This window comes from Heliangelus exortis, chromosome 2, assembly GCF_036169615.1.
Source record: "Heliangelus exortis chromosome 2, bHelExo1.hap1, whole genome shotgun sequence".
Classification (NCBI taxonomy): Eukaryota; Metazoa; Chordata; class Aves; order Apodiformes; family Trochilidae; genus Heliangelus; species Heliangelus exortis.
Genome location: NC_092423.1, coordinates 150796053 through 150820534, shown reverse-complemented (window position 1 = coordinate 150820534; position 24482 = coordinate 150796053). Strand labels below are relative to the sequence as shown.

The 24482-nt window shown below is 47.7% G+C and overlaps 1 protein-coding gene across 3 annotated transcripts in view; it reads right to left on the bottom strand.

Moving 5' to 3' along the window:
* Positions 1-24482, bottom strand: part of LOC139793618 (rho GTPase-activating protein 39-like) — a 38600-nt gene that overhangs the window by 10312 nt on the left and 3806 nt on the right. For 2 of the 3 annotated variants that reach the window (XR_011724671.1, XM_071738569.1), the window contains exons 2-5: positions 19435-20851; positions 14110-14671; positions 10620-10712; positions 3598-3671 (exon numbers count right to left, since the gene is read on the bottom strand). Coding sequence is in view for 2 of the 3 variants with exons in the window: in XM_071738569.1 (XP_071594670.1) it covers positions 3598-3671; positions 10620-10712; positions 14110-14671; positions 19435-20851 (2146 nt within the window). In the remaining variant the exon portion in view is untranslated. The remainder of the gene's footprint in view (positions 1-3597; positions 3672-10619; positions 10713-14109; positions 14672-19434; positions 20852-24482) is intronic. The other variant, XM_071738570.1, reaches the window with a different exon arrangement.

Here is a 24482-nt window from a genome sequence, read left to right as displayed (position 1 = left end):
GGTGATGGACACAGTGGAGATGTGTGGTGGGATGGAGAAGACATGGACACATTGGAAATGTGGGATGGAGGAGATGGATGCAGTGGATGTTTGTGGTGGGATGGGTGATGGACACAGTGGATGGTGGGATGGGATGGAGGAGATGGATGCAGTGGAGATGTGGGTGGTGGGATGGAGGAAATGGATGCAGTGGACACATGGAATGGGATGGAGAAGGCATGGAGACATTGGAAGTGTGGTGGGATGGAGGAGATGGACACAGTGGATGTTTCTGGTGGGATGGGTGATGGACACAGTGGAGATGTGGGATGGAGACAATGGATGCAGTGGAGATGTGGGTGGTGGGATGGAGGAAATGGATGCAGTGGAAGTTTGTGGTGGGATGGAGAAGACATGGATATGGTGGCCATGTGCTGGTGGGATGGAGGAGATGGACTCATTGGCCATGTCCAAAGATCATCAGGAGGTGACCATGGACGAGTTCTTGGTGAGCCCAGTGGGTGAATCGTCCCCTCCCATTGTGGGGCCTTCTCTTGGCCACCACCACCAGGAGCTGTCATGGCCTGAGGAGTGTCCCCACCACATCTTCTTCATCCCCACAGCACAAGGAGGGGGAAACTGAGGCAGCTGTGGTGGTGGTGGTGCCCCTGAAAGCTGCTGAGATGGGAGCTCTGGAGCACCCATTCAAATCCTCAGCACACGTTTGTTCCCAGGATCATTCCCATCATCCCTTGGTGATGGGAAGGAGCTGGTGGACCCCAGAAGATCTCCAGGAAGACCCCAGAATGTCCCCAGAAGGTTTTGAGAAGGATCCTCAGAAGGTCTCCAGAAGGTTGCTACTAGGTGTCCAGAAAGACTGCAGAAGATTCCCAGAGGGTCTCCAGAAAGATCCCAGAAGGTCCAAAAAGGATTGCAGAAGATTCCTAGAAGGTCCCCAGAAGATTGCTAAGAAGGTCTCCAGAAGGTTCCCAGAAAGACACCAGGAGGTGGCCAGAAGCTTCTCAGAAGGTCCCCCAGAAGGCTGTAGAATGTTCCACAAAAGGGACCCAGAAGGTGCCTAGGAAGACCCCTGTAGGTCCTCAGAAGTTTCCCAGAAAGTTCCCAGGAGGTTTCCAGAAGGATTGCTGAAGGTCCCAAGAAGTTTCCCAGAAGGTCCTCAGAAGATTCCCAGAGGGTTTCAAGAAAGGCACCAGGAGATGCCCAGAAGGTTCTCAGAAGGTCCCTGGAAGGCTGCTGGAAGGTTTCCAGATAGATCTCAGAAGGTCCCCAAAAATAGCCTAAAAATTCTCCAGAAGGACCCCAGAATATTCTCAGAAGGTTCTGAGAAAGTTCTCAGAAGGTCTCCAGGTTTCCAGAGAGACCCCAGAAGGTTCCCAGAAGGTCTCTAGACAGATCCCAGAAGGTTCTCAGAAGGTTTCCATGAAGATCCCAGAAGGTCCCCAGAATTTCTCCAGAAGGACCCCAGAAGGTTCTGAGAAGGTTCCCAGAAGGTCCTCCAGAATGTTGCAGAATGTTCCAAGAAGGTCTCCAGAAGGATCACAGAAGATTCCCAGAAGGTCTCCAGGAAGACATCAAAAGGTCCTCAGAAGTTTCCCAGCAGGTTCTTAGGAGGTCTCCAGGACTGCAGAAGGTCCCCAGAAAGACTCCAGAAGTTTCCCAGAAGGTCCTCAGAAGGTTCCCAGAGGGTTTCCAGAAAGACACCAGAAGATGACCAACAACTTCCCAGAAGATCCCCATAAGGTTCCCAGAATTTCTCCAGGACTCCAGAAGGTCCCCAGGAGGCTCCTCAGAAGGTCTACAGAAGGACCTCAGAAGGAGAGCAGAAGATTCCCAGGATGTCTCCACAAGGACCCCAGGAAGACCCCAAAAGGTCCCCAGAAGCTTCCCAAAAGGTCCTCAGAAGGTTCCCAAAAGGTCCTCAGAAGGTTCTCAGGAGGTCTCCAGAAGAATTGTGGAAGGTTCCCAGACTGTCTCCAGGAGGGCCCCAGAATGTTCCCAGAAGGTCTCCAGACAGATCCCAGAAGGTTCTCAGAAGGTTTCCAGGAAGATACCAGAATGTCACAGAATTTCTCCAGAAGGACCCCAGAATGTTCTCAGAAGGTTCCCAGGAGGTCTCCAGAAGAATTGTGGAAGGTTCCCAGAATGTCTCCAGAAGGGCCCCAGGAAGACACCAAAAGGTCCTCAGAAGTTTTCCAGAAGGTCCCCAAAAGGTTCCCAGAGGGTTTCCAGAAAGACAGCAGAAGATGCCCAGAAGGTTCCCAGAAGGTTTCCAGAAGGTTCTCAGGTTCCCAGAAGGCTTCAAAGCTGCTCCACACAAGGGTCAAAGATGGTGTCCAGAAGATTGCAAAGAGGATCCCACAAGGTTCCCAGAAAGACACCAGAAGGTCCCCAGGAGGTTCCCAGAATGTCGCAAGAAGGTTTCCAGATGGTCCTCAGAAGAACCCCATAAGTTTCAACACCAGTCTCCAGCAAATTCCCAAGAAAATCCCAGATGGTCTCCAGAAGTTCTCCAGAACGTTCCCAAAAGATCCCCAGGAGCTCCTAAGAAGTTCTCCAGATGGTTCCCAGATGAACCCCATAAATTTCAACGATGGTGTCCAGAAGATTCCTGAGAGGATCCCAGCAGGTCTCCAGGATCTTCCCAGAAGTTCCCAAAAGGTCCCCAGGAGCTCCCATGAAAGTCTCCAGATGGCTCCCAAAAGGTGCCCAGGTGCTCCTAAGAAGTTCTCCAGAAGAACCCCATAAATTTCAACGATGATCTCCTAAAGATTCCCAAGAGGATCCCAGGGGGTCTCCAGGATCTTCCCAGAAGTTCTCCAGAACGTTCCCAAAAGCTCCCAAGAAAGTCTCCAGATGGCTCCCAAAAGGTGCCCAGGTGCTCCTAAGAAGTTCTCCAGAAGAACCCCATAAATTTCAACGATGATCTCCTGAAGATTCCCAAGAGGATCCCAGGGAGTCTCCAGGATCTCCCCAGAAGTTCTTCAGAATGTTCCCAAAAGGTCCCCAGGAGCTCCCAAGAAAGTCTCCAGAAGATTCCCAAGAGGATCCCATGAGCTCCCACGAAAGTCTCCAGATGGTTCCCAAAAGGTCCCCAGGAGCTCCCAAGAAGTTCTTCAGAAGAACCCCATAGATTTCAACAATGGTCCCCAGAAGACTCCCAAGAGGATCCCAGGGGGTCTCCAGGATCTCCCCAGAAGTTCTCCAGAATGTTCTCAAAAGCTCCCACGAAAGTCTCCAGATGGTTCCCAAAAGGGCCCCAGATGCTCCCAAGAAGTTCTCCAGATGCTTCCCAGAAGAAACCCATAAATTTCAACGATGGTCTCCAGAAGATTCCCAAGAGGATCCCAGGGGCTCTCCAGGATCTCCCCAGAAGTTCTCCAGAACATCTCCAGAAGTTCTCCAGAGGCCCCCAACCCCCTGGAGATGCCTCCACCCCACTTTCACAACCCCCAACCTTCTTCCCACCACTCTCCACCTTCATCCCTCCTCCTCCTCCTTCAGGCCCCATCCCCAACCCCTGGTAGCCCCTTGATGGTCCCAACTGGTGGCTTGGTGGCCCACCACCCCCCTCCCCGTGCCCAAGGGTTGGGTTGGTACCTTCTTGGCCCCCGTCAGAGCCGCCTTCTGCAGTTTGTTGTAGCAGTACTTGGCGTAAGTGCTGATGGCTACCCCTGCAGGAGAAAAGGGGGACACAGAGGTCATCTCCAGGGCATGGTGGGACATGGGGTCATCTTAGGTTAGTGGGGGGGTTGAAGGTCCTCCTGGTTCCAGGAGGTTCCAGGTTTCTGCCTCCCCGGTGCTGCCTGAGGGTGGTTTGAGGAGGTCCCACCACCCCTACCCCCTCCACCTTGGAGGAAGTGTCTCCAGGAGTTGGACCTTCTCCAAAAGAGACCTTGGAGAAGGCACCACCTTGGAGCCACCTGAAGTGGGACCTTGGAGCTGCCTTGGTTCCTCCATCCCCCAGCTCTAGGGGGACACCCCACAGCCACCCCTTCCATGGTCACCCCACTCCATCATCCCTCTCCTCCTCCTGGTGCCACCACTTCCATCCTACACCATCCATCTTCTCCTGGTGCCTCCAATTCCACTTCCACCCTCAACCCTCCTCTACCATCCATCTTCTCCTGGAAGATGCTTCCAATTCCACTTCCATCCTCATCTTCCACCATCCACCTTCTCCTCCTGGTGCCACAACTTCCATCCTACATCATCCATCTCCTCCTGATGCCACCACTTCCATCCTCATCCCCCCTACACCATCTTCTGGTGTCACCACTTCCATCCTCATCCTCCACCATCCCTCTCCTCCTCCTGGTGCCACCACTTCCATCCTTCACCATCCATCTTCTCCTGGAAGATGCTTCCAATTCCACTTCCATCCTCATCCTCCACCATACTTCTTCTCCTCCTGGTGCCACCACTTCCACCTTCATCCCAGCCTACACCATCTTCTCCTCATGATGCCACCACTCGCATCCTCATCCCCTCTACACCATCTTCTGGTGCCACCACTTCCATCCTCATCCTCCACCATCCACCTTCTCCTCCTGGTGCCACCACTTCCATCCTACACCATCTTCTGGTGCCACCACTTCCATCCTCAACCTTCCTCTACCATCCATCTTCTTCTGGTGCCACCAATTCCACTTCCATCCTCATCCTCATCCTCCACCATCCACCTTCTCCTCCTGGTGCCACCACTTCCATCCTACATCATCCCTCTTCTCCTGATGCCACCACTTGCATCCTCATCCCCCCTACACCATCTTCTGCTGCCACCACTTCCATCCTCAACCCTCCTCTACCATCCATCTTCTCCTGGAAGATGCTTCCAATTCCACTTCCATCCTCATCCTCCACCATACTTCTCCTCCTCCTGCTGCCACCACTTCCACCTTCATCCCAGCCTACACCATCTTCTCCTCATGATGCCACCACTTCCATCCTCATCCCCTCTACACCATCTTCTGGTGTCACCACTTCCATCCTCATCCTCCACCATCCATCTTCTCCTCCTGCTGCCACCACTTCCACCTTCATCCCTCCCACATCATCCATCTCCTCCTGGTGCCACCACTTCCATCCTCAACCCTCCTACACCATCCATCTTCTGGTGCCACCAATTCCACTTTCATCCTCATCCTCCACCATCCACCTTCTCCTCCTGGTGCCACCACTTCCATCCTAACCCCCCTACACCATCTTCTGGTGCCACCACTTCCATCCTCAACCTTCCTCTACCATCCATCTTCTTCTGGTGCCACCAATTCCACTTCCATCCTCATCCTCCACCATCCTTCTTCTCCTCCTGGTGCCACCACTTCCATCCTACATCATCCCTCTTCTCCTGATGCCACCACTTGCATCCTCATCCCCCCTACACCATCTTCTGGTGCCACCACTTCCATCCTCATCCTCCACCATCCATCTTCTCCTCCTGATGCCACCACTTCCACCCTAATCCCTCTCCATACCATCTCTTCTCCTCCTGATGTGCCCCAAGAAGGAGCTGACACCCCCAACCCTTGGAGCATCTCCAAGCTGCCAACCCTGAGGGAAATGCTCCAACAAGAACCTCAGAGACCACCAGGTGGTACCTTCTGGACCACCCCAGAAGATGCTGACAGCCCCATCAACTCTTCCAAGAGCCCCAGAAATGGGCAAATGGAACTCAAAATCCCATCACCTGGGACCTTCTGACCTTTGGTAGCTTTCAAACCATGGTCTGGTGGCCCACATGTTGGACTCATGGAATGATGGAATGGTTTGGGTCGGAAGGGACCTTTGAAGACCATCTAACCCAACCTCCCTGTCACGGGCAGGGACGTCTTCAACCTGATCTGTCCAGAACATCACAGAAGGGTTTGAGTTGGACCTTTGAAGGTTCAACTGGCCATCCAACTGGCCAACTGGCCAAACCTCTTGCCATCAGCAGGGACACCTTCAACCAGACCAGGTTGCCTCTTTGGAGATGACTGGCTTCCTGGGCTTCCTGTCAGCTCACATTCCTGGCTCCTGTCCCACCTGTCACCCCCCCAGTGTCCCTAAGACCTTCTCCAGTCTCCATCCATCCATCCATCCCTCCATCCATCATCTCCCAGCCTGTGCAGATCCCACAGGTTCCTTCCCGTGGCCTGCTGGAACCTCATGAGGTTCACACAACTCCCAAGGTCCCTCTAGATGTCAACCCGTCCCCTCAGGCCTGTCACCTCCACCACCACCCAACTTGGGGTCATCTCCAGATCCCTTCATCCCACCAACCAAGTCATGGATGGAGAATTGGAACCAGGACCTTCCTTGAGGTCATCAAACCAAGACCAACCAAGTCATGGATGGACAATTGGAACCATGACCTTCTTGAGGTCATGGATGGAGAATTGGAGCCATGATCTTCTTGAGGTCATGGATGGAGCTATGGAACCAGGACCTTCCTTGAGGCCCTCCTACCACCTACATCATGGATGGAGCTATGGAACCAGGACCTTCTTGAGGTCATGGATGGAGAACTGGAACCATGACCTTCTTGAGGTCATCAAACCAAGACCAACCAAGTCATGGATGGAGAATTGGAACCAGGACCTTCCTTGAGGCCCTCCCACCAACTACATCATGGATGGAGAACTGGAACCATGACCTTCTTGAGGTCATCAAACCAAGACCAACCAACTCACGGATGGAGAATTGGAACCATGACCTTCCTTGAGGCCTCCAAAGCCACTTCTCAAGTTGCCACCACCCCACCTCACATCCAGGTCTTGACCCCACCATCTTTGAGGCTCCAGGTTGAGGTTCCTCACCCAGAACTCACGATGATGTCACCAGGTGAGTGGTGACACCCAACTCCCAACGTCCCTCTAGATGGCAACCTGTCCCTCAGGCCTGTCACCTTCACCACCAACAACAACAACCTTGGGGTCATCTCCAGATCCCTTCATCCCACCAACCAAGTCATGGATGGAGAATTGGAACCAGGACCTTCCTTGAGGCCCTCCCACCAACTACATCATGGATGGAGCTACGGAACCAGGACCTTCTTGAGGTCATGGATGGAGAACTGGAACCAGGACCTTCTTGAGGTCATCAAACCAAGACCAACCAAGTCATGGATGGAGAATTGGAACCAGGACCTTCCTTGAGGCCCTCCCACCACCTACATTATGGATGGAGCTACGGAACCATGACCTTCTTGAGGTCATCAAGCCAAGACCAACCAAGCCATGAATGGAGAATTGGAACCAGGACCTTCCTTGAGGCCTCCAAAGCCACTTCTCAAGTTGCCACCACCCCACCCCACATCCAGGTCTTGACCCCACCATCTTTGAAGCTCCAGGTGGAGGTTCCTCACCCAGAACCCATGATGATGTCACCAGGTGGGTGGTGACACCCAACTTCCAACGTCCCTCTAGATGGCAACCTGTCCCTCAGGCCTGTCACCTCCACCACCACCAACAACAACCTTGGGGTCATCTCCAGATCCCTTCATCCCACCAACCAAGTCATGGATGGAGAATTGGAGCCATGACCTTCCTTGAGGTCATGGATGGAGCTATGGAACCATGACCTTCCTTGAGGTTCATCAAACCAAGACCAACCAAGTCATGGATGAAGAATTGGAACCAGGACCTTCCTTGAGGCCCTCCCACCAACTACATCATGGATGGAGCTACGGAACCAGGACCTTCTTGAGGTCATGGATGGAGAACTGGAACCAGGACCTTCTTGAGGTCATCAAACCAAGACCAACCAAGTCATGGATGGAGAACTGGAACCAGGACCTTCCTTGAGGCCTCCAAAGCCACTTCTCAAGGTGCCACCACCCCACCCCACATCCAGGTCTTGACCCCACCATCTTTGAAGCTCCAGGTGGAGGTTCCTCACCCAGAACCCATGATGATGTCACCTGGTGGGTGGTGCCACCCAACCACCACCCCTCGTGGTTACTAAAGCCCCACCGGTCATTAATTAGTGTTAAATATTGATATTAATCCAATATTAATTAAATATTGAAATAGGTTGTATTCTTAAATAATAGTAAGGATGATTAGCTGATAATAGTTGATTAATCAACAATTAATAATTTTGATAGTATTGGTGAGAGTGTAAAATATTCTGTTATTAATGGACATTAATGGTTTTCTGTGCATTGATAATTAAAATCATCAGTAATTATAATTAATAAATGATATACCAGAAATTAAGAGTTTATTATTATACTATAAGATTATGCGTAAATAAATTATTATTTCACTTAATATATTACTATGTAATTATTATACTTTATTATATCATTATTATTTCATTATGATAATATACCATAATATAATAATGCTACACTATATTTTATTTAATTTATTTATAAATTAATATAATTATTAATCAATTGCTATTAATTATTAAATTATTAAATTATTAGTTTAAATTAAATAATTAAATGAGATAATTGTTTATTAATTAATTACTATTAATAGCTGTTACTATTAATAACCATTAATTAATTAAATACTATGTACAGTGTTAATAATAATATAATTAATATTTAGTATTCCCTATTGCTACTGAGATATCTTACATTAATTACATTAATATTTTATGATTATATAATTCTTTATTATTTTATATATAATTTTATATATTTATTTATTAAACATTTATTTTTATGTATTTATATTTGTATTTATTTATATTTTATTATATATTATATATTATATATTATATATTATATATTATATATTATTATATTTTTTATTCATTTATATTTTATATTTATTATATTTATATCAAAATATAATTATAATAAATATAATATATGGAATAAATATAATATATGAAAATATATAGGTATATAATAAATATAATTAAAAATTATATATTATATATAATATATTAAAATAATCATATATATAATATTAAAACTTATAATATTAAAATTTAATGTAATATAAAAATAATAAATATAAATATATAATACGTATAGAAATGTTACTTTATAACTTATGTAGTAAAATTAGATAATAAATATCTAAAATTTAATACTTATTAATAAAGTTAATTATATTAATTTATTTATAATTTAAATATAAATTAACATTATTATTCCTATATGCTATTTAAATATATATTTATATAAAATATATATAATAATTTTATTATGCACAAATATATGAAATATAAATATATAAATAATATAAAATAAATAAATATATAATAAATATATATATAATAAATATATATATATAAATATATAAATAAATATATTAAAGACTACATTAATTATGGACTATTTAATTGGAATTAACTATTAATCACCACTAAAATGAGTTTTGAATGGCATGGATCCTAAAAATAGTAAAATTAGAGCTAAAAGAATGATATAAAATTATAAAGAGAATAAATATTATTAATGGTAAATATTCTTATTAGTTAGAAATTAATAATTGCTCTAAGAAGTTGGAAAAGATCTATTAGGAAATTCAAGCGAATGAAAATTATTTCAGGAGATAATTGTAAGTGGAATAAATGAAAAGGAAAATATCTGATAAATAGTCAGGAAAATATCAGGAAATTCAAATAAAAAGTTTTCATGATTGAAAGAGAAGAAAAGAAATGAAATTTTAAATATTTGAGAATATCAAATCCCTCGCCCGCCACATCTGGCACATTTTGTGTGGAATATTTTATAACGAAACCTAAATATATAAAAATATAAATATGTATAAAAAAATATATAAATATATAAAAAATATATATAAATATATAAATATATAAAAAATATATAAATATATATTTATACATAAAAATATATAGATACATATAAATGTACATAAGTATATATAAATATAAAAATATATAAATATATAAATGTATATTAAAAATATATAAATATATAAACTATGTAAAATATATTAAAAAAATAAGCATATATATAAATATAGATTAAAAATATAGAAATATATAAATATATATAAATATAAAAATATATAAACATATATATAGATAAAAATATATATAAATATAAAAATATAAAAAAATAAGCATATATATAAATATAGATTAAAAATATATAAATATATATAAATATATATAAATATAAAAAATATATATAAACATATATATAGATAAAAATATATATAAATATAAAAATACAAAAATATGTATGCATACATATAAATACAAAAATGTAAAAATAAATATGTAAAAATATATATAAATATATTAAAAATATAAATGTAAAAATATATAAAAAATAAAATAAAACATAAACAAATATATTAAAAAGAAAATAATATAAAATTTATACATTTCCTATTTATAAAATAAATAGAAGAGAAGAGTAGAGATCAGAACCTGGGACCTTCATGATTAGGATTAATTAACCACCACAATTAATTCACTTAATTATCATTAACCACCAACCACCGGCCTCGCTCCGGACGCCATTTTCAGGTGCGACCTCTGACGTCACCGCCCCGCCCCGGCTCCTCCTCCCTGACTTCCCCCATGGGTTAGTGACCCCTCTCTCTCTCTCTCTCTCTCTCTGACGTCACACCCCCCTCTCTGACGTCACAACCCCTCCCTGTGACGTCAGAGCTGGGTGAGTTTCCTCCCCCCCCCTCCCCTACCCTGGTGCTCCTCAAGGTGGGGCTTGGGCTTCTTGCGCAATTTGGGTTTCTTCTGATTGGTCCTTTCCAGGAGGGCGGAAATGTGGCGCGTCACTGGGAACAGAGACAGGAAGTGAGGTGGGTGGGTGTGGGGGGGGTTGGGGACACACCCACCACCACCACCAGGGCACGGGGAGGAACGACAAAAAAACCAAAAACCAAACAATGGAAGAACAACAGAAACGACCAAAAAAAAAAAAAAAAAAAAAGCAACGCGAATTAAACGGAAATAACGGGGGGAAAACGGAAGTGGAAGGGGTGAAAACGAAAGTGAAAGTGAGGCTGGTGAAAATGAAAGTAAAATGGGTGGAAACGGGGTTAAAATGGGTGGAAATGGGATTTGGGTTTCTTCTGATTGGTCCTTTCCAGGAGGGCGGAAATGTGGCGCGTCACTGGGAACAGAGACAGGAAGTGAGGTGGGTGGGTGTGGGGGGGTTGGGGACACACCCACCACCACCACCACCAGGGCACGGGGAGGAACAACAAAAAAACCAAAAAACAAACAATGGAAGAACAACAGAAACGACCAAGAAAAAAAAAAAAATGCAACGCGAATTGAACGGAAATAACGGGGGGAAAAGGGAAGTGGAAGGGGTGAAAATGAAAGTGAAAGTGAGGTTGGTGAAAATGAAAGTAAAATGGGTGGAAACGGGGTTAAAATGGGTGGAAACGGGGTTAAAATGGGTGAAAATGGGGTTAAAATGGGTGGAAATGGGATTTGGGTTTCTTCTGATTGGTCCTTTCCAGGAGGGCGGAAATGTGGCGCGTCACTGGGAACAGAGACAGGAAGTGAGGTGGGTGGGTGTGGGGGGGGTTGGGGACACACCCACCACCACCACCAGGGCACGGGGAGGAATGACAAAAAAAACAAAAAACAAACAATGGAAGAACAACAGAAACGACCAAAAAAAAAAAAAATGCAACGCGAATTGAACGGAAATAACGGGGGGAAAAGGGAAGTGGAAGGGGTGAAAATGAAAGTGAAAGTGAGGTTGGTGAAAATGAAAGTAAAATGGGTGGAAACGGGGTTAAAATGGGTGGAAACGGGGTTAAAATGGGTGAAAATGGGGTTAAAATGGGTGGAAATGGGATTTGGGTTTCTTCTGATTGGTCCTTTCCAGGAGGGCGGAAATGTGGCGCGTCACTGGGAACAGAGACAGGAAGTGAGGTGGGTGGGTGTGGGGGAGGTTGGGGACACACCCACCACCACCAGGGCACGGGGAGGAACAAAAAACAAACAAAAAAACCCAATGGAAGAACAATGGAAACGACCAAAAAAATGGAAATAACGGGGGAAAATGGAAGTGGAATGGGTGAAAACGAAAGTGAAAGTGAGGTTGGTGAAAACGAAAGTAAAATGGGTGAAAATGGGATTAAAATGGGTGGAAACGGGGTTAAAATGGGTGAAAACGGAATTAAAATGGGTGAAAATGGAATTAAAATGGATGAAAATGGGATTAAAATGGGTGAAAACGGGATTAAAATGGGTGAATAAAAGCTATAAATACAAGAATAAAATAAACTGAATATAAATAAAATGTTCTTATTAAATGTAATATGAAAGAAATGTCAGTAAAATAATATATAATGTCAATAAGAACAATAAAATAAGAAATAAAAAATAAATAAAATAAAAATAAAATAATAAAATAGATGTCAATAGAAAATAGCATATATTTTATGTGATAATAAACGAAAATAAATATACAGAATACATATAAATAAAAGAAGTAAGAGAATAAAAGGACAATAAAAGAAAAAATAAAAAGGGAAAATGAACATTAAAAGAAAAATGAAAAGGAAACTAAAGAAAATAAAAAGAAAAGGAAGTAAAAAAAATAAGGTGAAGTCAAAAATGGAAAGGGAAAAGTTTGATGAAAATAAAGACAAAACCAAAAATAAAATTGATTGATGAAATTGATGAAAATAAAGACAAAACCGAAAATAAAGACAAAACCAAAAATAAAATTGGTGGAAATAAAAATTGAAATTAAAAAAATGGAAATAAAAATGAGAAAGCAGAAAGGAAAATGAAAGGGAATAAAAATAACAAATAAAAAACCTAAAATAAAACAGAAATCAATAAAGATTAGAAATAATGTAAGAACAAACTGGAAAAAAAAGAACATAAATGAAGAAAATAAAAATGAAAACCAATATAAAACAAAAAAGCTAAACTCGGAAAATAAAAGTAAAAATTATAACCAATAAAAAGTAAAAAAACCCTAAAAATTATACCATAAAATAAAAATTAAAACCAACATAAAAACAAAAAATAAAGGGAAAAAAAAGAAATTAAAATAGAAAATAACAAATGAAATAGAAGACAAACCCCAAAGCAATAAATTACGAAAAAAAAAAAAAATAAAAGGGAAAAAAATTGGAATCCAAATGAAATCGAATGCAAATCAATGGCAATAAAAATGACTTCAAACCCAACATGGAAATCAAATGCAAATGACCCCGCCCCCCCGGGGGAGGGGATGATGACGTCACAACGGAAAAATCCAACCAAAAAGAGACACGGAATGTGGAACACAACCCCTGGTGGCCACTGGTGGGGGGAGGGGGGGGTGGGTGACACGGCCATGATGGGGAGGACAAGGTCACCTTGTCACCTCTGTCACCACACGGAGCCACTTTTGGGGACGTTCTGGCCCTTTCTTGACCATTTTTGGCTGCCTGGGTTGGGTTCCTCTCCTGGTGGCTCCTCCTGCTCTTGGGGTCCTCTTGGATGTTCCTACTTTTTGGGGGGCATCAAAAGCCTTTGGGGCTCCATCTCCCAAAGTTGAAAGCCAACGGTTGGACCCAACCCCGGGACCTCCCTCAACAACCCATGGGAGGTGACTCCTACAACTACCACCCTTTTGGGGTCAAATACTCAACACTGATGACTCTTCTCTCTACCATGACCCATAAAACCCCAAAATAAAACCACCTTGGCAGCCGGGGCCTCATCCAACACCTGGTGGGATTTTTTTTTTTTTTTCTTTTGGCCCCAAAGCTGCCTGAGAAGCCTGAAGAAGAATTTGGAGATGGTGACGTGATGGAATGTCTTGGAAGGGCTTTCTAGAAAAAAAGGACCATCCTGAAGCTCCTGGACCCCAATCTCATGGAATCACCACCCCCAGAAGATTCCCCAGGCCAGGAGAAGTCCAAGGACCTCTCGTTTCCAGCCGCCCCCTCCAGCAGAGGTGACACCTGGGCTGCAACAAAGGCATCAAAGCTCATTTCATGGTGGCTCTCACGTTGGTTTCCCAGACACCGGAGAGGAAAAGACCACTCGGACCTCTGGGTGGGCTCTTGGGTCATCTCCTCACTCACCTTCCACCTCCTTGCCCACCTTCCAAGGAGGAGACTCGGGAACGCGACACGGGGAAAGGAAGCGAAGAAGAAACCAGAGGGTTTTCAGCAAGGCCCAAAAGCCACCAGGTGGAGGTTTCTCGCTTACCTTTGGTGTCATTCACTGGATCCATGTGCCTGTAGATGTAGCCTTCAAGGTAGGAATGAAATTTGGGAGTTGGGGGGAAAAAAGCCAAACAAATGGCCATGAGCTCCCAGCCCCTGGCCAGGCTCTCGTAACGGAAGTTCTCGGTGGTCTGGCGGCACAGTTGGATGTAGAGCTCATCTCTCAAGCCTTGCATACTCCAACCTTTGGTGGCGATCTCCAAAGCCACGTTGAGTTGGTCCGTCTTGGCCCGCCGGTCCCCCATGTACATCTGGATGAGCTTGAAGATCTCGCAAGCTTCTTTCTTGACGTTGCGGTCGTTGGTCATGATCATGGGTTTCTTGATGGACTCGCTGCTCCAGGCCAACATGTTGGCGATGGAAACCTTCCGCCGGAAGAGCCCTTGGGTGTGCTTGTTGAAGTGTTTGGAGGCCCAGTTCTCAATGTCCGTCTCCGAGGAGGGCTTCCGGAGGTTGAAGGTTGGGAAGACGCAGCTGGCGCTGGGCATCATGTTCCTGGTCTGTCTGCTGCTCTCAAACTGGGCGCAGGCACCCAGGTCCTCTGACTGGAGGAGACAATGGGCAGAGGAGTCAAGGGGGCTGAGGGGGTGGCCGTGGCACCAAGATACCAAAGAATGAGTGAAGGAACCACCCGTCCACCCAACGCAACAACAAATCGAACACCCAACAGACCAAGGAACCACCGAGCAACCAAGCAAGCAACCAACCAATCATCCACCAAACCAACCAACCAATCATCCACCAAACCAACCAACCAACCAATCATCCACCAAACCAACCAACCAACCAATCATCCACCAAACCAACCAACCAATCAACCACCAAACCAACCAACCAGCCAACCAACTAATCAACCACCAAACCAAGCAACTAACCAACCAAGCAACCACCAAACCAAGCAACCAATCAACTACCAAACCAAGCAAGCAAGCAAGCAAGCAGCCACCAAACCAACCAACCAATCAACCACCAAACCAACCAACCAACCAACCAAGCAACCACCAAACCAACCAACTAACCAATCAACCACCAAACCAACCAACCAATCAACCAACCAACCAATCAACCAACCAACCAAACCAAGCAACCACCAAACCAATCAACCACAAAATCAACCAATCAACCACCAAACCAACCAAGCAACTACCAAACCGAGGAACCACCAAACCAACCAATCAACCAGCAAATCAATGAACAAATTAACCACCACACCCAACCAAGAAGCCAACCAACCACCAACCAAACCAATCACCCAACCAACAAACTACCTACCTACCAAACCAAGCAACCACTAAACCATCCACCAAACCAACCACCCATCAACAAACAATGAAACCACCCATCCAACTAAAAAACCAACCAACCAATCAACCAACCAACCACCCACTCACCCACCCAGTGAACAAAGTAACCAAGCAACCAACCAACCAGCCAACAAACCAACCACCAAACCAAGCAACCACCCATTGCCCAACAAACCAACCAACCAACCAACCAAACCAGCCATGAAACCAACCAACCAACCAACTAACCAACCAACCACACATGTCACCCAACAAACCAACCAACCACCATACCAACCAACCAACCAGCCAGCCAAACCACCCAACCACCAAACCACCCACCCCTCACAGCACCACAAGGTCCTCTCCAAGGAGCTGCTCCTCAACCCCACCACAGGCAACTGGAGCTGGCCCAGCACCAGTGGCCAAGTCAGATGGTGGCACTGTTCACCATCAGGTGGCAGGGGACACACTCACCTGTGATCACCCCCCCTCCCAGAGCCACACTGGGGACAAGGAACTGCCAGAGGATGCCACCAAGGAGTCATCTACAGGATGCTGGTGGCTCCTCCAAAGTGGACATTGTTCCCTTCCATCCCAGATGGACACAAACTGCCCAGGTTCTAACCTCACCTGCAGGGTCACCAGCAGAGCAAATGTCCTTCAGACCTCTGTCCTTCTACTACTGGAACCAGGACAGCTCCTGGATCAGGGAATGGGGTTGGTTGGACCTTAAAGATCATCTAGTTCCAACCATTTCAGGGACACCTTCCACTGGAAGGACCCTGGAGGTGGTGGGACACCCAAAGAGCTGATGACCAGCATGGAGAAAAGCAAGCAAGGACACTTGGGTGGACTGTTCTCTGGTCCAATGTGGCTTCATCATCCATAAACTCCATCTTCTGGAAGTCCAAAGGCTGGGCTAGTGTCACTTGGTGGCCTTGGGGACATAAGCCATGGCAGGTGGGTCTTCCCTTGGCAGAGAAGGACATGCTACATCATCCAGAGGTGACCTTATTGTCCCCACTGTGTGCAGCGGGACCACGTTGGTGTGGTCAACCCACCAAGGTGACCACAGTGGTGCCTTGGCTCTGGGCTGAGGACAGGAGAAGAAAAGCAGGAGGTGGAACCAAGGTAGAAAGGCCACGTGTGGGTGGTAAGTCCAGGAGGGGACAAGGAAGCCACCCAAAGAGCCACCAGAACTTCTGGTTGATGAGTGAAGTTCTGCTTCTTCAAACAAGTCCAAGTTTCTGGTCTCAACATCATCCACGTTTCCTCCCAGCTCCCATCATCCAGCAGCAGGGACCTGGTGGTGGGGGCACAGAAGCTTCACCCCTCCAGGGACCCACAACACCCAAAAGGTCCTCTTGTGTTCTCCAACCTCAGCTGAAGGCACATGGGAGCTTCTGGGAGGGAGGAGGTGCAGGATTTGCTCCATGGCTGCTCTTCCACAAACTGGGTCCACATTCCCTCATCCAGGGAATCCAGGGAGAAGCAAAGGACCACATCAGCTGGAGAGAGACATCAACCTTCTCCAGCCAGGTTCACACCATGGCAGCTGGACACGACCTCCTGGGCAGGAGGTGACCCAGAAGCAAACTCGAGTTGCCGTGTGAGGTCCTGGTGCCACGTGGACAGAGTTCGGCCAACACCCTGATGCAGGGTTTGTCCAACCCCATCCCATCTCCTTCCCCAGGTCTTCTCCTCTCTCCACACATCACCCACAGCGTTGTTCTGCTCCAATTTTCTTCTCTGTTTCTGGCACATCTTGGTGTCCTGGGCAACCATGAAGCTCCTCCTGTAGGTCTACAGAAGCTTCTGCTGCAAGGTCCCTCAGCTCATGGGGGTGTAGGAAACCAAATTAAAACCACGTGATGATCTCAGAGGGATCATCATGGAATGGTTTGAGTTGGAGGAGACCTTCAGAGATCATCTAGTCCTACCCTTCCTCCACCACAGACATCTCCCACTAGATGAGGTTGCTCAAAGCTCCAGCCAACTGGACCTTCAACAATTCCAAGGATGGGGCAGCCACAGCTTCTCTGGGTCCAGAGTTCCACCACCTTGGATAGAAATCTGCTTTTCCCTGGAATGGGTGTCCCTCAGCTTGAGGACAACATCAGATGGGGTCAACAAGACCAGGACAGCAAAGAAGAGTCCCACCACATCCTGAGTTCCACCTCCAGAAGGTGCAGGATCACTGATGGTGGCAGTGGTGGCCTCCTGGCCAATGTCAGCATCTAAAGATGATTTGGAGCTCACCTGGTTTGGGGTTTGGACCTCCTCATGCAACACCAAGTGCTTGAGGGACAGTTGCGCGTGGGGAATTGTCTTCTGCTGCCTTTGGATGTGACATCCCACCCATTTCCTTCCACATCCCCATGGGCAAAAAAGGTCTTCTAGATTATTTGGTGTTGCCCAGGTCTATGGCCAGGGTCTTTCTCCTCCTTGCTAGTATCAAGCTCCATCTTCCAGGTAGTTTTCCAGGTCATGGGGACATGGACAGGGTCATTGTCCTTGCCCAGAGTGGGGCACTACAGGTCAGAGGGACAAATTTGGGGTGTCAGAACTGTTGAGACCTCAGAACGAGGAGCTGCTGATGGGAAACATCTGATGGGCTGGAAGATGCACCAGCTCCAGCTGAGAGCCCATGGGGCTCTACATTCATAGGAATGGTCTACAGCACCTCCAGGAGATCCTCTGGGATGGAGGGGTCTGCAGGATGGGAGTGGCTCAATCCCAAAGAGGGGACAAACAGCTCAGGGCCCTGGGAAGCAGATCCTGGAAAGCTGGTGGTGACGTGTCTGGTTTTGAGGGACAACTTGCTAAAAAACAGCTTCTTGGAGGGAGCAGCTTCCTCAGGACCAACTTCTTTGAGGGACCATCTTGCTACAGAGCAACTTCTGTAAGAAACCAGGTCACTAAAGTCCACCTTTGAGGGATCAGCTTCCTAAAGAACGACTTCTTTGAGGGACCATCTTGCTTTGGACCAACTTTGAGGGACCATATTGCTATGGAGCAACTTCTTGGAGAAAACAAGGTTACTGAAGTCCAACTTTGAGGGACCAGCTTCCTAAGGACCAACTTCTTTGAGGGACCATCTTGCTATAGAGGAACTTTTTTGAAGAACCAGGTCACTAAAGCCCACCTTTGAGGGATCAGCTTCCTAAGGAACGACTTCTTTGAGGGACCATCTTGCTATGGATCAACTTTAAGGGAGCAGCTTCCTCAGGACCAACTTTGAGGGACCATCTTCCTACAGAGCAACTTCTTTGAGGGACCAGGTTACTAAAGATCAACTTTCAGGGACCATCTTGCTATGGACCAACTTTGAGGGACCATCTTGCCACAGAGCAAGTTTTAAGACCAACTCTGAGGGACCATCTTGCTATGGACCAACTTCTTTAAGAAACCAGGTCACTAAAGTCCAACTTTGAGGGACCAGCTTCCTAAGGGACCAAGGTCTTTCAGGGACCATCTTGCTATGGACCAACTTTGAGGGAGCAGCTTCCTCAGGACCAACTTCTTTGAGGGACCATCTTGCCACAGAGCAACTTCTTTGAGGGACCAGATTACTAAAGATCAACTTTGAGGGACCATCTTGCTATGGAGCAACTTCTTGGAGAAAACAAGTTCACTAAAGTCCACCTTTGAGGGAGCAGCTTCCTCAGGACCAACTTTGAGGGACCATCTTCCTACAGAGCAACTTCTTTGAGGGACCAGATTACTAAAGATCAACTTTCAGGGACCATCATGCTATGGACCAACTTTGAGGGACCAGCTTCCTAAGGACCAAGGTCTTTGAGGGGCCATCTTGCTACGGAGCAATTCCTTTGAGGCACCCTTTTTGAGGAACTTGAGCTGGATCTAAACCCCCTTTACTGGAAGAAGAAGCTTTCACCGGGAGGGTGATGGGGACACACGGTGTGACCCCCCCACCCGAGGAGACGCCAAGGGTCATCGGCGTGGAGCAAAGCAGTGAAACCCCCACCCCTAAAGCCAAGGACATCCTGGGGGACATTTACCTGAGATGGATGGAGGTAGGGCTCCGGGGAAGCCAGGTTGGTCTGCACGGAGACGCTCTTCTCCAGGAGGATCTGAGGGAAACCCAACTTCTCGAAGGTGTTCCTCTTCCAATGTTTGTTCTCCTGCTGTGCCAAGGCCTCGTCCTCGCTGAAAGCTCTCACCACGGGACCAGGCATGGGCAAGGGGAGGGCACCATCGCTCTCGTAGCCCGAACCGTCCTTTTGGGAGTCCCAACTGCTCCGTTGTTTCATGTGGTAATGGGCTTGTTGGGCTTCCCAAGCCAAGCGGGCTTGGGCCAAGAAAGGTTCCGGGTAACCCCGTCCCACTTCCGCCTCCGCCGCTTTGCTTTCCGTCCTGTTCATGGGTGACCTGTTGGCTCCTGGGGTGGCTCGTTCCTCCCCCAACATCTGCTCGCTCAACACCTCCCGGTCCCCCGAGCCATCAGTGGAAGAGGCGTTGGGATCATGGGATTGAGAAGGCTTCCGGCTCTTCCTCTTTCGGGTGGAAGGTGAGTAACCAGTGGAGGACAAAGTGTCCTGTTGGCTGGACCATGACATGGAGTCCTCAGCCTGGGCCACCTGGCCACCAGTTGGCCCGGGGCAAAAGTCAGGTCCTTCCATGGTGCTGTAGTCACCTGATTTGATCTCCAAACGTTGGTCCCTCACCAAACAAGGGCTGTGTTGGAGGGAGTAGGACCCCCCGATGGGATTGGGGGAATATTTATGCCTCAGACCCGTCTTCATCTTGGGGCTGGAACCCGACTGCTCGACGTAGACGAGTTGCCTGACGTACTCTTTGCCGGCGGGGCTGTACTCCAAGCTCATGAAACGGTCGGGACATTTCTGTTTGGTGAGGACCAACTGTTGGTAAGGTGAGTTGGAGCTTTGTTTGGGGGACTGTAAGAAAGGGTGAGGTTTCCTGATGGGGGATTTTTGAGGAGAAGCTGCTTTGAAGCTCCCGCTGGCTTCATACTGCATGTCCACGGGGGGCTCGTCGTAGATGGGGGCTTGGTACTCCATGGGAGGTTCCTCGTAGAGGGGGGGTTCGTAAGCGTAGCGGGGGGAAGAAGGTTGGGATTCGCTGGAGTGTTTGCGGTGTTGGGTTTGGAGAGGGGAGCAGAAGGTGTCCCCCCGGCCCAAAAGTGGAGAACAACTGCCCACGTGCTCGGCCCTCTTCAAAAAAGGGGATTGCTTCCTTTCGGGAAAGAAAACGGAATTGTCGGCGTCGGAGGAGGAGGAGAAGGTTTGGAGGTTGGGGGACTGTTGGCCACCAGAAGGACGTCGGGAACGGGTGCCGGGGGCTTGGTTTTCCGTGGTGTAGCCGTTGCCTTGGTGGAGCAGGAAGCTGGGCTCCCGATCCGTCACCTTGATCAACATCCGCTCCTTGGTGCCGGCGTTCCAGCGCAGCGACGACGTCCTGGGGGAGGAAGGTAGGGGGGGCATCAGCAAAGAAAACTCATGGTGGGATGGACACCCCTCTGAGAACTCCAGGACATCCCCAAACCATCATCTGCAGACCCCTGGTGGGATGGACACCCCTCTGAGAACTCCAGGACTTCCCCAAAACATCATCTGCAGACCCCTGGTGTGATGGACACCCCTCTGAGAACTCCAGGATTTTCCCAAACCATTATCTGCAAACCCATGGTGGGATGGACACCTCTCCAAGAACACCAAGACTTCCCCAAAACATCATCTGCAGTGGTGGGATGGACACCCCCAGAAGTCCAGGACTTCCCCAGAACATCATCTGCAGTGGTGGGATGGACACCTCCAGAAGTCCAGGACTTCCCCAGAACATCATCTGCAGTGGTGGGATGGATGCCTCTCCAAGAACTCTAGTCCATCCCCCGACCATCATCTGCAAACCCTGGTGGGATGGACACCTCTCCAAGAACTCCAGGACATCCCCAAACCATCATCTGCAAACCCATAGTGGGATGGACACCCCCAGAAGTTCAGGACATCTCCAAAACATTATCTGCAAACCCCTGGTGGGATGGACACCCCAAGAAGTCCAGAACTTCCCCACACCATCATCTGCAGACCCCTGGTGGGATGGATGCCTCTCCAAGAACTCCAGGACATCCCCAAAACATCACCTGCAAACCCATGGTGGGATGGACACCCCTCTGAGAACTCCAGGACATCCCCAAAACATCACCTGCAAACCCAGGGTGGGATGGACACCCCTCTGAGAACTCCAGGACTTCCCCAAAACACCATCTGCAGTGGTGGGATGGACACCCCCCACATCACCCCAGAACTCCAGGACATCCCCAGACCATCATCTGCAGTGGTGGGATGGACACACCTCGTAGAACTCCAGGACTTCCCAGACCATCATCTGCAAACCCATGGTGGGATGGACACCCCCAGAACTCCAAGACTTCCCCAAAACATCATCTGCAGTGGTGGGATGGACACCCCCAGAAGTCCAGAACTTCTCCAAACCATCATCTGCAGTGGTGGGGTAGACACCTCGTAGAACTCCAAGACTTCCCAGACCATCATCTGCAAGCCCATGGTCGGATGGACACCTCTCCAAGAACTCCAGGACATCCCCAAAACATCATCTGCAAACCCATGGTGGGATGGACACCCCCAGAACTCCAAGACTTCCCCAAAACATCATCTGCAGTGGTGGGATGGACACCCCCTACATCACCCCAGAACTCCAGGACTTCCCAGACCATCATTTGCAAACCCATGGTGGGACGGACACCCCCAGAAGTTCAGGACACCCCCAAAACATCATTTGCAAACCCACGGTGGGATGACACTGCCCCAGAACTCCAAGACTTCCCCAAAACATCACTTGAAGTGCTGGAGTGGACACCAAAACCCCACAACTGCTGCTCCAGGCCTTCCCCAGACTATCATATTCCAGCAGAACCTAAAGGATGGACATGTCCAACTACCCCAAGCCTATCCAATCAGGTGATGGGGACACCAAGGCATTGTCACTCTCTCAGATGCAGTGGTCCCTTCCCTGGGTCCCACAACTCCTTGTGGGGAGCATGAAGGACAAAGCCAACTCCTCCAAAAGTGATGACACACCTTGGAGGACATCTCCAGGTGACAGCCTTGAGTTGTCCTTCATGATTTGGAACTTTGGAGATGAACAGGGATGGAGAAGCCAGCATGGTCACCTGCTGGGGACAAGCCTTGGGGCAGACCTACATTTGGGACAGTTTCATGGGGGTTTGAAGGAGAAGGGACTGATCTCACCATGGTCCTCACTTGGGACTGACCTCTTGTTGGGTTCTCCTGGTGGGGACTGACCTCTTGTTGGGTTCTCCCACCCCAGGATGAGAAGGAGAACCCACAAACACCAAGCTCCATATCTCCCACCCCTTTTTTTCCTTCCCAATCCTTGTGGTCCCCCAAGATGAACCCACCCCACCTCCTCCAGTTCCCAGCTGGAGCTGGGTGACATGGAAACCAGTGAACAATGAGAAGGCCAAGCAGCATTTTTGAAGAAGCTGAAGACAAGAACCTTGAAACCTCAACCCCAGGCTGAGATGTCCCAGCCCCACAAATCCTGACCCCACTCCATTGCCTTGAAGGTGCTGAGACACTGGCCCAGGTTGCCCAAAGAGGTGGTAGATGCCCCATCCCTGGAAAGACTCAAGGCCAGGTTGGAGCAACCTGATGTACCTGAAGATGTCAAATCCATGGTGGGATGGATACCCCCCCAGAACATCTCAACGTGAGGTTGGGAGCAACCTGATGTATCTGAAGGTGTCAAACCCATGGTGGGATGGATACCCCCAGAACATCTCCTCAACATAGGGTTGGAGCAACCTGATGAATCTGAAGATGTCCCTGCTCATGGCAAAGGGTTGGACCAGGTGACCTTCAGTGGTCCCACCCAACCCAACCCACTCAATGATTGGCAGGACAAAGGGGAAGCTTTATAAGATGACAGAGGGGGGACATTTTGAGTCCTTGGAAGATGCCACCCAGGCAAGGGACCTCCAAGAGGAAGAGCAGAGGTGGCTTTCATACAGCTTGTCCCACAAGAGGGCTCGGAGCTGGAGTTTGCTCCTGTCTCCAAAGCCTGGGGAAGCACATCCTGTTACCATCTCCTTGCCAAGTCCCATGCTGGCACAGAAGATCCTGGAGGCACCATCTGTGATGTTCCTGGGAGCACAAGCTGCTCTCCCAGATCCTCTTCCCTTCTTTCCCCACAGCCTCTTGTCCTCTTTGACCTTTTGAAAAAGGTGGAGGGTGTCCAGCTATCAAATCTTGCAGGAAAAAACCCTCCCTGTGTCTTCTTCTTCCTCCTCTGCCCAACCCAAGTTCACCCATTCTCATTAAAAAGGTGATTTTCCAACCAAGACCCCAACGTTTTTGGGGCAGGAGAGCAGAAGAGCAGAACCAGGCATGTCCTGGGGTCCTACCACGACCACCTTCAAGCTTCCTCATCACAACCCACACGAGAAGCTCTTTTGAGTGATGGGGTTGGAGCTTCTGCTCCTCAACGTGAGGTTGGGAGCCACTACCACCACCTTTGGCACCATGGGCACAGTGGGAATTATCACCAGGTCTAATGCATCCCATGGGTGGGTTTTGAGGTCATCACCCAACTGGGTGACACATAACTAACCCAACATCTCCACTGGAGTCACCTGACAAGAGGAGAAGATGCTGCACCCCTAAAAATTAGCAACCCTAGACCAAACCCCACAGCTCCTCTTGGTGTCTCCTTGTGTCTTTCAAGAGCAAAACTTGTCCCAGCAGGGCAAGATGAGCAACCTTAGGGAAGTTATGGTGGGATGGACACCCCCAGAAATCCAGGACTTCCCCAGACCATCATCTCCAAACCCATGGTGGGATGGACACCCCTCAGAAGATGCCCTCAACATGAGTTTGGGAGCCACCACCACCACCTTTGGCACCATCAGAGTGGCACCATGGGAATTATCACCAGGTCTTCTGCATCCCATGGGTGAGTTTTGAGGTCACCACCCAACCGGGTGACACACAACTAACCCAACATCTCCACTGGAGTCACCTGACAAGTGGAGAAGATGCTGCAACCC